Source organism: Aquila chrysaetos, chromosome 10, assembly GCF_900496995.4.
Source record: "Aquila chrysaetos chrysaetos chromosome 10, bAquChr1.4, whole genome shotgun sequence".
Classification (NCBI taxonomy): domain Eukaryota; kingdom Metazoa; phylum Chordata; class Aves; order Accipitriformes; family Accipitridae; genus Aquila; species Aquila chrysaetos.
Window position 1 is genome coordinate 42,577,334 of NC_044013.1, and position 14,236 is coordinate 42,591,569.

General features: G+C 41.7%; 1 protein-coding gene across 6 annotated transcripts in view; it reads left to right on the forward strand.

Moving 5' to 3' along the window:
* The window catches only part of KSR1 (kinase suppressor of ras 1), a 76,298-nt gene that overhangs the window by 45,563 nt on the left and 16,499 nt on the right, over window positions 1-14,236 (forward strand). For 5 of the 6 annotated variants that reach the window (XM_030028184.2, XM_030028188.2, XM_030028183.2 and 2 more), the window contains 8 exons: window positions 4,444-4,591; window positions 6,765-7,236; window positions 8,680-8,684; window positions 10,608-10,668; window positions 11,761-11,844; window positions 12,430-12,491; window positions 12,599-12,705; window positions 13,025-13,193. In XM_030028184.2, coding sequence (XP_029884044.1) covers window positions 4,444-4,591; window positions 6,765-7,236; window positions 8,680-8,684; window positions 10,608-10,668; window positions 11,761-11,844; window positions 12,430-12,491; window positions 12,599-12,705; window positions 13,025-13,193 — 1,108 coding nt within the window. The remainder of the gene's footprint in view (window positions 1-4,443; window positions 4,592-6,764; window positions 7,237-8,679; window positions 8,685-10,607; window positions 10,669-11,760; window positions 11,845-12,429; window positions 12,492-12,598; window positions 12,706-13,024; window positions 13,194-14,236) is intronic. The other variant, XM_030028189.2, reaches the window with a different exon arrangement.

Sequence of the window (14,236 nt, forward strand, 5' to 3'; positions counted from 1 at the left end):
AGGGGACATTCTTCCCCCTAACTCAACAGCTGAGTCAGAGCATCAGCAGCAACTGAACATGTTTTAAGAGCCATCTTGAACTAGTGACCCTCATCATTATCACATTGGCTGGGGGGCTAACACAGAGCTAAATCATATCAGGCCAATCTTATAGGGATCAGGTTGACCAGTTTTATATTAAGCCACCACATATGTGCAGCACAGGAGTGGCTGTTTAAAGAAAGCCTCTTACTTCCCCTCCCTCCCCCCCTTTTAAGGCTTATTTCTTTTGTCGCGTGTCATGGGGGCTGGCAGCAGGTTCAGAAAGTCTGAGCTCTCCCAGCTCAAGGTCATTGGGATTGTTTAAATATAATCTCCTTTTCTGTACTTATACTTTCCTACAACTTGCTATTCTGTCTTTCTAAAATTAAACTATTGAGCAAAAGAGTAGACTGGACTTTACGTGCAGGCCCAGGAAGGGAGCAAGCTAGCAGCAGGCTGGAGCCTTTGTCAGGATGCGTGTCTGTGTGAGATTGTGCTAGGGATGCAGAAGCAAAGTTCGCAGTGAAGAGCTGGGGCTGCCCTTTGCTGCTCAGTAGTGCCTCATGTGAACCATTATAGCTTTTCATGGCAGGCCACACATTGAGTGGTAGAGCACAGACCTGCTTAAAGGAAGTGAAACCAGTCAGCTTAGGGGTGATCAAGCCCTCCATAGTGATTGTGTCCTGCAAATGAATGAGACAAAGGAAAAAATGCCCTAACACTTCTAAAAAGCTCAATAGTTTAGAATGCTTTGTAATTTAAAAAAAATTGTTTTCAAGGTTTTTCTCTGCAACCAGGAAGGCTTAAAAATTAAGTAAAGGCTGGGGATTCCTGGTTGCAGGGGTTTGATCTTTAAGAAAGAAAAGCACTAAACACCATCAGACTTGCAAGAACAGGCAATCCTGGAGCTTAACTATCAAGCTGCCATGGGACAAAGATGTTACAGCTAAGTTCTCTCTGCCAGTAAGCATTGGGTTATGCTCCCCTCTGGGAATGAGAGAAGGACTTGTGAGGCTCTGAACACCACTGTGCAGGACCCAGGCCCACTCTGTGAATATTGCAACACCCCATCCCTGCCATCCTCAGGCATCAGTACCTGTTGTGAGCTCAACAATTTTGTGCTTGTGAGTTGTGCCTTGGGAGCAGTGAGTGTGTGTGCTGTTACGCTCAGGAGCTGAGCCCGGATGCCATTCCACATACCTCTTACGTTGGAAATGGGAATTCCCCAGTTAAGCCTTGTCTATACTAGCACAACTAGAAGAGCTAATTTGGGGTAAGTTAAAATAGTCAATTCTGCCTTACTGCTGCAAATTGAAGCACACACTCAGTGTATATACTTAGTTTTTTCAGTCCAAAGGCCTAATAGCCCATTTCTTACTCCACTGAGGACTAACTACAGGTACAAGGCTCTTGTCAAAGGTACGGTGGCATCTGCCCTAGGTAACTGCTGTACTTCACCCTCCTTGTGAAAGAACGACAGAAGAGAACCTGATTGCATCCTGGCTACTTGAGCGGACACAGGCTTGCAGACCAGACTGATTTCCTCCTTTTTTTTCTACCCTCTGTTGTTTTTGGGGTTTTTAAAAATTATTTTATTGGGATTTGCTTTACTGACTTTCCTGTGATCCCTAAACTGGGCAGGGAGAACCTTTTTCAGTACCTGATGCCACGCTTACTTTTATGAAGCATTGTAGCTCACTAGCATATCTGCCAGCCCAGATGTTGTTTGCTGCCCAGCCTTGATACCCTGCTGTGCCAGTCACTACCCTGAGTATTAACACTGCAGATCAGTGGTGCTTGTCCACTCTGGATCCTGCCACAGAGCAGGCACTGGAGACACCAGATCCCCAACGGTGCTGTGACCTGTCCCATCCCTGCTGGCCCTGCATTTCAGGTGCTTGCGCTGGCCATTTAAAGTCTGGGCTATGGAGCTGGCTGTGGTGGAAAAGCTTGCGTTCCCAAGGAAATCTTAGTCTCTTCCACTTTTCTGATTGACTTACAAATAGCTCTAATAAGTTACTGGTCACATTTGTGTCATGGGAAGGATAGGGAAGTGAGGTGATACTGGGTAACGTGACTTGGTTGGTAGCTTACACTGGGATCTGGAATGACGCTGCTGCTTAAAACAGTGGCTATGTAATCTGGGCTGTTTTCATAGTGGGGAGTGGTGGGGGTGAGGAAATGTTTCAAGATAATTCAAGAATGACATCGCTGTAATCCAGCTTACTCTAAGACCGTGTAAAAGCATGAAATGGGATAAATGTTTTTCTAAGAGATGTTGGCTTTCCCTTATGCTTAATAGGGAAACATTAGCTTCCCCGCTGCAGAGCACAGGGCTGGTGGTGCAGAAAACTTTCTTCCAAATTGTGCTAAAACTCATTGCATGTTTGCCCCCAGTCACTGTCCCTTTTAGAGCTGCTGGTGTTGCTGCGAGGCTGATATCCTGCATCGCAGAGCTGCCCTTGTGATACTGCTGAACAAAGATGCTTCTGTGAACTGCCCGTCTGCGTGCCGGGGAGAGGAATTCAGGGGGTGCTGGGGAAATAACTAACTATAATAAAGACTTGGTTTAATTCTGTTGTTATCAGCCCAGTTTGGCTGGGGCTGTGTGTGAGCAAACCTGTACTGGCTTCATGCTGGAATATTTGAGTTGTGGAAACTCATTCCAGTTTCAGCTCAGATGATCTGAACCCCTGGGGTTTTTTGTCCTTTGGAGTGTAATATCAGTTTAGAAATTCCAGGAGGGCAGAGTTTGCACTGTGTTTTCATTGGACTCTTTGTGCCTCCTGCATTTTATCCAAGTGGAAGTCATATAGGAGCAAGCTTTTGGGGGCAGTCTTACTCCTGCATCTTGGTGGTGCAGCTGTGCAGAAAAATGAATAATAATACCCATCGTCAGCTGGGATATCTGTGCTTTTGTTATTCTGCCAATATTAATTATAGAAGAACAAGAAAATTTACCCAAACTTCATTGAACTCTGGCTCTACTATGGACCTGCTTTGTGCTTACTGCTCATTTAAATTCTTGGCCTCTCCTTGAGTCAGCTGTGTTTTGTGTTTCATCCAGTTCAGGGCATGTGACAGCAGATGCAGGATGCATTTCTTAGACTTCTACCCTTTCTTAATTTATTCTTTTTCTTTGCTCCATGCAACAGTTACTAAAAATGGAAACTATGTGATTATTCTTTGTGTTACCACCTACAAAACTCCATAGGTTGAGGCTGTTTCTAGCCCTGTCACAGTTAAAATCAAAAGTCATGCATCAGATCTCAAAGGCATGAGTCTGGATTAAGAAAGATGCGATTGTTAAAGGACATTCAACAAATTCAAATTTGATTTATAGTCGGAAGCAGGGTTTAAGAATCTAGAGGATTTCAAGCTTTTTGTTTCTCCAAACAGTGAGACACACTTTTGAGTTTCCCTTTCAAATAAAAGTTGAAACCCTTTTATATAGCTTGATTCCAGGAGTTGAAACTTTAGGAAAGAGGCCAAATATTGTGAAATTTGTGATCTCATTGTGAGAGTAGGCAGCAGTGAGGTTTGTTTAGGCAAAACTTTCAGGGAAATTCCTGGGTATCTGGGCTAAATATCCTGGTTTTGTTTATTAACCACAATTGCTGCAGACTTACACTGGAAACATTTGACTAGGGGAGGAGAGAGGCGACACAGCTCAATTCTGTGTCAGGAAATACCAGATCATTTCATGCTTTCCAGTCTCTTGTATCTTTTGTGTCTGCCTGATCTAAACCTTATCACTTTTGGGGGCTTTGGTGCATTAAGATGTACAAGAAGTTCTGCACAAATATCTTTCCAAGCAAGATATGGGTAAGGCTAGTTCTCCAATGAAAGAAAAATTGCTTGAGGAGGAGGTTGCTATCTCTTTGTCAAAACATTTCTTTTTGTTTAACAAAAGAAGTAATTTTCCTCACTGTTTTTTACTTTTCACTTCCCTACTGAAAAGCCAAACATCTTTATCTGACATTTTTTCAGCTTTTAGGCCTGTTTTGTTTCTGACTGCTATTTTTAATGAAAAAGTTAAGCTTTCATTAGTAGCTTTTCAAAAACACTGAGTGAAAACTTTCCACAAGGGGAGAAAAATATTTCAATCACCTCTAATCCTAACTTAAATACCAGAGAATGACCATAACATCCTAGTGATCCAGAGCACACTCAGGCATACACCTGGTCTCTCATGATGTAGGGAGGAGAGAGAGCAGCTCTTGAGCACTGCTGAGATCTGCCGCACGGTCATTTCTGACCCAGTGATCCTTAAGAGAGGTGCACTACCAAAATGAGTAAATCATGAGTCAGACCAGGCAGTGAGACAGTGGCACTATTTAAAGTACATCAGAATAACAAGTGACAGTTTTATTTATATATGTATATTAAAAAAAATGAATGCATCATCATGTTTTTCTGCAGAGAATACCAGAGGAGCTAACCTTAGATGCCTTACTAGAAATGAATGAGTCAAAGGTGAAAGAAACAATGAAGAGATGTGGTGCCAGAGATGAGGAGTGCTCCAGACTCAATGGGGCACTGAGCTGCTTACGGAAGGTGACTGAATCAGGTACAGACTGCCTTGTTGTTCTATGGTATCAGTTTCTCGGCAACCCGGCCCCCATACTGCTTCCTTTCGTATGAGACAATCTGCAAAAACCCCTAGACAATGTCTTTGGCTATATTCTCTAACCAGTATCAGGTTATGGCTCTTGGATGTACATGAAGTTGCAGTGATCAAACGCATCTAGAGCTGTGGATTTGATTTGGTTCTGACAGCATGCCAAATAAATAAATAAATAAATGGAAATAAATGTATGTAGAAATATCCTCTCCTAGTCAATAGACTATATCCTTATTCCCTCTCTGTTCAGAGTTATGTCTAATGTTCCAGTTAATCCTTCATCATTCAGTACGCATATCCTTGACCTAACGAATATGACCAGATTTCTTGTAGGTAATCCCCTCCCCAAATATTGCCAGCTCAGAGAGAAGGTGTAATTCTGTTTGGCATTACGCTGCTCAGAAGCAATTGTTCAGCTCAATGCTTTGGAAGAGAAAAACATTGCTCTGACAACCCTTTATCACCGAGTAGCTTGTAGTGTGCCAATTGATTCACTTCTCTTTAAAACTGCTTGCCTCCTGCTATTTTTTTTTGCTAGAATTGATAGAATCATTAACCAAATCCCAAAAGCAGATTCAAGAGCTAGAAAGAACCCTGATTTACCTTGAAATTATGGAAAGAAGGGTACTGTGTAATTAGAAATGCATGTGTTCAGCATGCAAATGGATCTGACCAAGTTACTTAAGATCAGTCAAGCTCAAGATTCCCAGAGTGCTGTTTCACCACCTTCCCCATCACCTTCCCCAGCCTACTTTCAAAGGCATTGTAAAATCTGTTTGTGTGACAGTGTTTCTCACCAGCATACTGGTACTAATGTGCATCAAATCGTTCTTTGTAGCAATTGTCAATCTGTCACTGAAAGGTGATGTTTCCTGTTGGTATTATGACAGTTCATACCATTTGCAAATCATAAAGATTAGTTAATGGAAAAGTCAGCAAACAGCTCAGTTTCATATTTCCTTTTTTCTAATCTTTCTTGTCCTGGATTGTCACATATTTCCCCTTCATACTGTGGCAAAACAAGCCATTGTTCAGAAGTCATGGCATTCACTTATTATAAAGAAATGGCATTTTTAAAAATCCAGGTATATGATCTCTTTTCAACCACTGACTGGTCAACAGGACATCAGGCCCTGGAGCTTTGACTTTTCACCTTGATTTAAGTCATTAAGGACATACTTAAAATTAAGCCAGAGAGTTAACCTGATGAATTAAGCCTCTGAAATTATCCCAATAATTTGTGCATTCCCGCTTTGCTGCCTGCAGGCCTTTGTACTTTTTTTTCCCATTTGTACCCAGAATTGGTCTACAGCTGTACTGGACCAATCTGAACTACGATGCTAGCAATGTAGAACGCAGTGCTGGGCTGCACCAGCGATCGAGCAGGATGTGGTGGTTCCTTTCTGTCCAGCTGTCTGTCCCTGGTGCAGCTTTAGCTAATACAGTCTGACCAAACACAGCAGCTCTGTGCTGAGTGCTGCTACTGCCTGTAATGGAACAGCAGTGCCCCAGTACTCCAGGTGTCAGGTGAGTTCTAGGCACTGGTTACATGCCAGAGAGAAAGTGGCCAAATGAGTATCAGCAGCTCCTACATACTCCTTATTTCCAATCTAATGGCCTTTCTCAGTTTAAGTGGTATTTAGTAGTTCTGTTGGCTAATAAAAAATAGTTGCCTCTTTTTACCAAAGACTGGTCTAAAAGCAGACAGGATGCCAGGTTGGATGTTCAGATTAATCTAAACAGATTGGCACTAAAACCACATAGGTTTGCAGTAGGATGTGGATGCCTGTTTTATGTAGGCATGTCTATATCACATTTTTCAATAGGGCCCCAAACTGTTAAAACTCAGCCCATCTTAGAACATAGGACCTGATTTTACCCTTTGAGATACATAGCTACAGATAGATAGGAAAGTAAGGGTAGTTACTGCCATTCTCGTTTTAAAGGTTACTTTAGCTGATGGGTGTCAGGGGAGGAGAAACTAGGCTTGCACCTTGGCTAGGTGCAAAGCAGGGGAAAAAACCTCACCGTATAGCCTAAAGCAGCATGATGTAGTATGTGTATATACGTTGGCTTTTCTTTTTAATCAGTCACTAACATTGCTACGGTTGGTGAGCAGGTGGGGAGTTAAAAGATGATGTGCTGATGAATCTTTCTGAGGCACGCCGAGAGAACAGCTCTACAAACACGATCGAATCCCCCTGCTCCTCTGCGCCCACATGGACTCCCTCTGCACTGCACCTTCCTAAGGGCAACAGCCAGCAGGCACGCTCCGTGTCAGTATCTACAATCCCATCCTCAGATTCTCTTGCCTCAAGTCATGGACCTTCTATCTATGCAGAAAACCTCCTGGACCCTTTTGCATTCCCCGCACACAGTGGAAGGTTAACACCAAGGACTCCTCACAGCATCACCATCACTCCACCAACCACTCCTCAAGCCAAGAGACGGCATAAGTTGAAGCCACCACGGACTCCTCCTCCCCCTTGCCGGAAGGTGTTTCAGCTGCTACCTAACTTTCCAACCCTCACAAGGAGCAAGTCCCATGAATCACAGTTGGGAAACAGGATAGATGAAGTTCCTCCAATAAAGTAAGCATGACAATTCCTCCTTCCCCAGGGGCACTGGTGGGCTGTGTTTATACCAAAGGGCATTCAGTGCTCCAGTTCTGACTGTGAAAGAGCTGGTGTCCAGTTGCCTCATCATAGTTTCATTGCAGTCTGAGAATCTCTGTCAGTGGGCTATTCTAAGATAACCACAAAACCGGCTTGTTATTAGTGTACTTTACTTGAAATTTATTTGAATTTATTTGAAATTGCACCTGCTGGGGAGGTTGGGATGGCTGCTGCTATTAGAGGACCCCAACCAGTTTTTCTCAAGCATCTAGTAGCCATTCCACATACTAGAATTCTCTTCTGTCCTTAAGTGTTCTTCATAGCTCAGGTGGCTGGTATTCTTTTATGTTTTTATCTTAAGATGTATTTTAGCTGCTAGTGTGAGCTTTAAAACACATATATTACAGTATAGACAACTATAGCTCCATAACAAGACAAATGGTCTTAGGCTACACCTTTTTTTGGACTGATCCAGGCTTTGAGATATGCTTTTTTTGTGTAGGTGGGATGGAAGGTGTTAATCTAACATTTAACTAATAGTTGGAACTGGGAAAGAAATGTGTCTTCCAAAGACTGGCTATCCCTAAACATCTCAGAGACTTAGGTCAGCATACAAATCTGTAGCAGGCACTGGGTCATTAAAATTTACTCTAACTCTTTGACCACCTGGAAGAGTTCAAACAGCCTGTTCTGCTCAGGACCTTTTTTCCAAAATCACATTTTTCTATAAGGGAAACTAGCCCAGCTCAGAATGGAGTTGAGATTCTGAGTGTAAGCATTAACAGCAAAGGGCCGTGCTTTTTGGTGCTCCAGTATTGTATTGCCTGCTGATATGAAAGAGTTCATTATAAATGTGTAGCCTTGTAAGCAGTACAGTATTCTTCCACACTGCAAGTGCATATGAAGTATTACCCTAAAACCTGCAAGCTGCTAAACATCTAAATGCAGCATGTAAGCATCTGTGGCCAATGCACAGTTTTGTTCTGAAATTCAGTGGTAAGAACTAGGTTCTGCTGTGATCCAGGTCCTATTGGTTAAGTCTGATAGGAATTGCAAAAGGTAGCACTTCCATGATTCAGGCACTTCCATGGAGCCTGCCAGCTGACTGAATTGCACAGCCCCATTAACACTTCTCATCTACAAGCCAAAATTCAGGTGCATTCTTGTACGCTTCATTCACAGGCTGGAGCTGGAGCTCTACCCAGCAAAGACTACCATTTGTAGGCAGGAAAATATTGGCTATGCAGCTACCTCAGGAGCCTGTGCAAAACCAGAGATGTTTGTAAACCTGACATCAAACGCTGCAGGAAGGAGTTTCTGCTCTAGCAAAGTGTGTATCCTGTCACATGAATATGAATGTCAAAAAAAAAACCAACCCACTTTTTTTTTTTTTTTTTTTTTCTTTCCCCCTCTCTCTAGGTTCGGTAAGAGATTTTTACAGGGCTGTCTTCGTTTCATTGCTGAGAGAGAAGAACCTGTCCTTGTCAACTATCTGTTGATCATCCCTGTGCAACCTCTGGAGGTCGTCAATAGGGCTTTCTATCCCAGAGTTTCTGTTAACTTTAACAGGAGCTTGGCCTACTGGCGAACTGCAGGATGTTTACGTGGTCTTTTTTGTACCTGGTATTTCTACAGATGACAAAAGCAAGGAAAAGGACTGATATTTAAAGGGTTAAAGCAAGGGGTTTGGGTGTAATTGCTTGTCTGTGACTTCAGACAGCTGTTATTGATGCCTCTTGGTACTAGAAATAACTTCATATCTAACCATTTAGTATCTTTGGATATTCATTGCCAAGTATCTCTGTAATAAAATTAGACAGTTGTGTGCAACCTTCTGAGAAACACTTCAGCATGTGCTTAAATGTGGAATGCTTCCTCTGATATTGATGAGTCTATTCACGTTTAATGGCATACAGGACTAGGACTTGTGTTTTTTTTATGCAGTGACGTATCAATGCCATTTAATGTTTTAGCTATCCTGATGTGACTATGTGTGTCTGTCTCAGACACAACCTGTAACGGTGGAAGCTAATGTAGAAAGATACGGGCATCTTGGAAAGAGTCGCACCTTTTTGTAAAGTATAAAAGTCCAAATAAGGACATTATAGCACCACACATATATCTAATGCCCTTTAAAACAAAAATCCCAGGAATTACTTTCAGAAATGAAGCAGCATAGAAAGAAAATTGTAAAATGAAAATGCAAGCAGAAATCTGAGCATTTCTCTGTAGAGAGTGATAGAATTTATGCAATAAATAAAAAAGGCATTAGAATAAATTCAAACAGAAATGAATTTTGGTGCTTCTATGCATATAGTCGTATTGTCTGTTTTAAAATCTATACTGTAGGCGCTTTTAAGTCCCATTCAATTCCAAACTTTTTTATATTCATTAGGACTCTTCAGTAAGGATTTAGCCTTCTTAACTGGTGTTAACAGCCATCTTAACTTTGTATTATGATTAATTCAGATCACTCTGCATTTGAATGGCCACATTAGATCTTCAATATTCCTTGGAAAAGCAACTAGTCATTCCAGCCTATTCTAAGATGCCAAAGACCACAGATGCCTTTAAAAGTTCACTGGAATAATGATAAAAAAGAATCTGGTGCCATCTAGGGTCAAATAAAGAGACTGGCTTTTTGTAAGCATTGACAGTATCCAGCCTTGAAGCTGTGTTGATACTTGCAGATTTGACTTTTCTCCAGATTTCCAATATGGCTGTAGATTTAATTCAGGAAATATGCCAGAATCTTAGTATTTGAGAGTTTTTAGGAAGTTATGTGGTATAACCACTGGAGTGCTGGACTGGCATTTTGAAGCCTGGGTCTCCATTTCTGCACTTACCAGCTAGCTAAGTGATCTCACATAAATCTTTTTTATTCGTCTGGGTCACAGTGGTGCTGTCTATAAAACGGAGATCATAATTTTCAGTGTAAGAGAATATTCTGAAGTCTACTGACACTGCATGAAAACTGGGTGATGGTATTCCTGGTAAACCAATTGGGAGTAAAGTCTGACTTTCCACTTTGTTTTAAGAATGGCCTAGCCCTAATCAGATGGAATTCTGTAATCCCTAAATGTAAAACATAATGATTTAACAAAAAGAAAGAAAAATTATGATTCCACCACCAAATCTTATCTTACATTGCCTCCATATGAAAACAAATAGAGGAGTAGTATCTGGTAGTAGCTTTACAGGAGAAGGCAAACGAATCTCAGCTGTGCTACTGACAGTGTCATGGCTTCTAGTCCTTATCTATGACAGTGATCACTTTGTTTCTGTCTAGACTGGTAAGCATGCTTGTGAGTAATGCTTCCCTAAAGCATCCTTTTATTCTCCATCAGAACTCTCCCAAGGATCCCCTCAAACGGTACGAAGAGACTTTGGCCTAGCTGTAACACACAGGTAAGCCACATGTGCTGTGTGAGCCACAAAGGAAACAAACTGAGGGGTCAGATGAGGAAAGCATGCTATTTAGTGCGTTTGTAGCAGTCATGACTCTAAGATAGGTTTGAAGTTGGGTCGGGTGCCTCATTTGCCAAGTTCAGCCTTAACTATGTATTTCAGCTTCATTTCTTTTTAATATATACACTTGAAATCCTTTTTGCAAAGCCAGTTGACTCGTGATTCTGTAATGACTAGCATACCAGCGGTAGCAATGCTGTGTATGGGGTGATAGGACCAAGCATGCCAAATGTGTAACAATGCCTTTTCTAAAACACTTCCACTGCTACAAATGAAAGGGAAGCTGCTCCTTCCTCTCTATGTGGAAGAGCATACATTTCCCTTTTCCTCCCCTGTAGCTTCCTGCATCCCCGCTTCCCAAATCCAAACCAAAACTGGGTCAGCCAGTTCTCATGCCAAACAAACCTATCAATTTAATTTTCTGGTAAAAGGGATAACACTCCCACCACCACTCATCTGCCATAAATTGGGTCCCAGTTCTACAAAGATGTTCAGGTGAATATAACCAGCACCATGTGACATGTCCTGCTGATCTGAGGAGGGACACCAGCAACTGATAGGCAGCCTGTGCTCACGGGCTGGATCTGCACTTGGAGTGTGTGCTGGCTGCTCCCTCTTGCTTGTTTCATGAGGTGAAGCTCAATTCCAGTTTGACGTTTTTTATGAAAAGAAGTGATATTCTATCACTTGTGTGTCTTTGCATGAGGCTTCAGATCTGTAATTGCTGACCTGCAGCTTTGAGGACCTTCTAGAGATGCATGTTCATGCACACTCTGTCTCCTCCTCAGAGACATCTCTGAGCACATCTTGTCCCTGTCCAAGAGTGGAGAGGAAGTAGCAAGAGGCCTGCACGGTTGGTGCCAACCTTCTTTCAGTTGCTTTTGATCAGAAAAGTGAGAAGTCTCTTCCACAACACCGCTTCCCCTTTTCAGAAAGAGCTAAAGAAGTATAGCCTGTCTGTAACTACCTACAAATGTTAATTTTCCTTTAGGCACCAGTTAACATCATTTTTCCCCTCTTGTCTCTACTCAGGTTCTCTACAAAGTCTTGGTTATCTCAGATTTGCCAAGTCTGTCAGAAAAGCATGATGTTCGGGGTGAAGTGTAAGTACTGCAGGTGAGCACACAGCGATGATCTTTTTTAGAGGAACTTTGGATTTGATTCATTAAAGTTTGCCAGTAACACGTATATCTTGATATGATGCACTCTTAGCAGTGGCATAATTTTTTCAGTCAGCTTCTGAACTGGCAAAGGGATGCTTTGGCACAACTTATACTTTAGGTTGGCAGCCTGACGCATGGATGAACCAAATTTATTTCCCTGCCACAGGCTTCCTACCTGATCATGAGCAAATCTTGTAGTGGAAGCTGGATACCTAAATAACAGCGAGGACGTTAGTTTTTGCTTCTCTGTCTGGGCTGTTAATCCAGAGTGCTGAGATTTTAGTGCTTCGCTGTGGCTGGATGAGAGTCAGTGAAGGTAACTATATTAAAAATGAATCAGATGCTAAGATATGTATATGGCTTTCATTAGCCTAATGACACACATAATAGGATTCTTCATATGAATGCACGCTGCTTTGAGGCCTGAAGCATTCCAGAACTCCCTCTGAGAATAGCATAAAAATTACAAATTAAGGGTAGGCTTTCTCCTTTTGGGAAAGAACAAGTTGCTATTTAACATGTAATGTTTCTCTTTCAGATTAAAATGTCACAACAAATGTACTAAGGAGGCACCTGCTTGTAGAATATCCTTCCTTCCCAGTAAGTAATTATCTGCAAATTCTTAGCTTTTCAATGTAATTGATGGTATCGTGAGAATAAAAAGTCTGATTAAAGCTTTTTTCTCCCTTTTCCAACCTGTTTTTCAGTAACAAAAATAAGAAGAACAGAGTCTGTCCCTTCTGATATCAATAATCCAGTAGACAGACCAACAGAACCACAATTTGGAACTCTTCCCAAGGCACTAACTAAAAAGGTACATGGTGACTGAAGTGAGTCTTGTGTCTGTAAGTCACTGAGGAGCTACAGTAAGGAGAGGTAGCAGCAGTATCTTGCTGGTTGGAGCAAGAATGGCACCCTGAGCTTTCACTTCGCAAGGAGACTTTGATACGTGACATTTTTTCCCTGCAAAACATTGGTTGTACACGGCTCCAGCTGCCTGCTCACTTAGAAAAACCACGCTATGATCGAGGCTAGGGACAGCTTTCTTTTCTCTGTTGTTCAGTAAACATTGAGGGGAGAATTCTTCCTTTCTTTTTATTGTTTTCTCACGAGTGACTTTCCTTGCTTTCCAGGAGCATCCACCAGCAATAAATCATCTGGACTCTAGCAGTAATCCTTCTTCTACAACCTCATCCACACCATCTTCTCCAGCACCTTTCCAGTCTTCCAACCCTCCCAGTGCAACACCTCCCCCAAACCCATCTCCTATGGGCCAGAGAGATGGACGATTTAACTTCCCAGGTAAACTTATCTTTTTCAGGAGACCTCTGCCAAGATCAGAAAGGCCTCTATGCAAGCAGAAGCTGACCAAGACTTCATAGGTAGTTGCAGGTTTCTGAATACATGGTTGTGTCTTAAGCAAGGTGTGAAGGTGTACCTTGTTACCTGATAAAAGAAGATGGTCTGTTCTTACAAGTTTTTAAGTAGTATAAACAAGATACCTTTGCAGGAGACAGATTATTGAGGAATGTTGGCACCTTTCTTAAATGATTTCATCTTTCTATTTTCTCCTTTTTTGAAAAGGAATAAAAAAGAAAAAATTACATTCTTTCTCTTCCCTTTTTGCATTGTATTGTAAAATGCATGCTGCAGCCTGCTGTGTTTGGTCACCCAGTGGCTTTAAACCATTAGTGAGTTGATTGCTAGAGCAAAATGTAAGAATGAGAACTGGAATGAATTACTTTACCAGTCCCTTCCAAAAGATAACCAACAATCAACACTCATTTTTAAACCATTGACATACACATATGGTGGAGAAGAATTTACCCTGCATACTTTACAGATTAAGAACCCATATATGCAGTCTTTACCAAAGTTAATACAGGCAAGAATCTCTGACAAGGGCAAAGATTTACATAGTGAGAATAAATTTAATTCCTTTGATCTGGAAATGAAGTCATGTGCTGCTCAATAGCTGCTACATGTAGCCTTCAACATTGCTGTATTTTGCATCAAGCTTTTGATCTGTGAGTGAAAGTTGCTATTTTAGCCTACTCAAAAGGAGCAGAAGCAGAGCCAGTTTAGTACAGGGATTCTACTGTAACTACTTTGTATTAGGACATACTGCTCAAATTCACTGAAATAAAAAAAAAATGCTTGCAGATGGCTCATGAGCTTCAGCTTCTCTGGGTGCGTCTCTGAAAAGCTGAAGAAATGAGAGCATCGAAGCGCCAGCCTTTACGTGGGCCTGCCTTTTAGCATTCCTGGGTTCTCTAAATTTGTTTCTGCCACTTGAAGTCTGAATGTGTTGTTTTCCCACCAGTCTGTTTGCTTATTGGTAACAT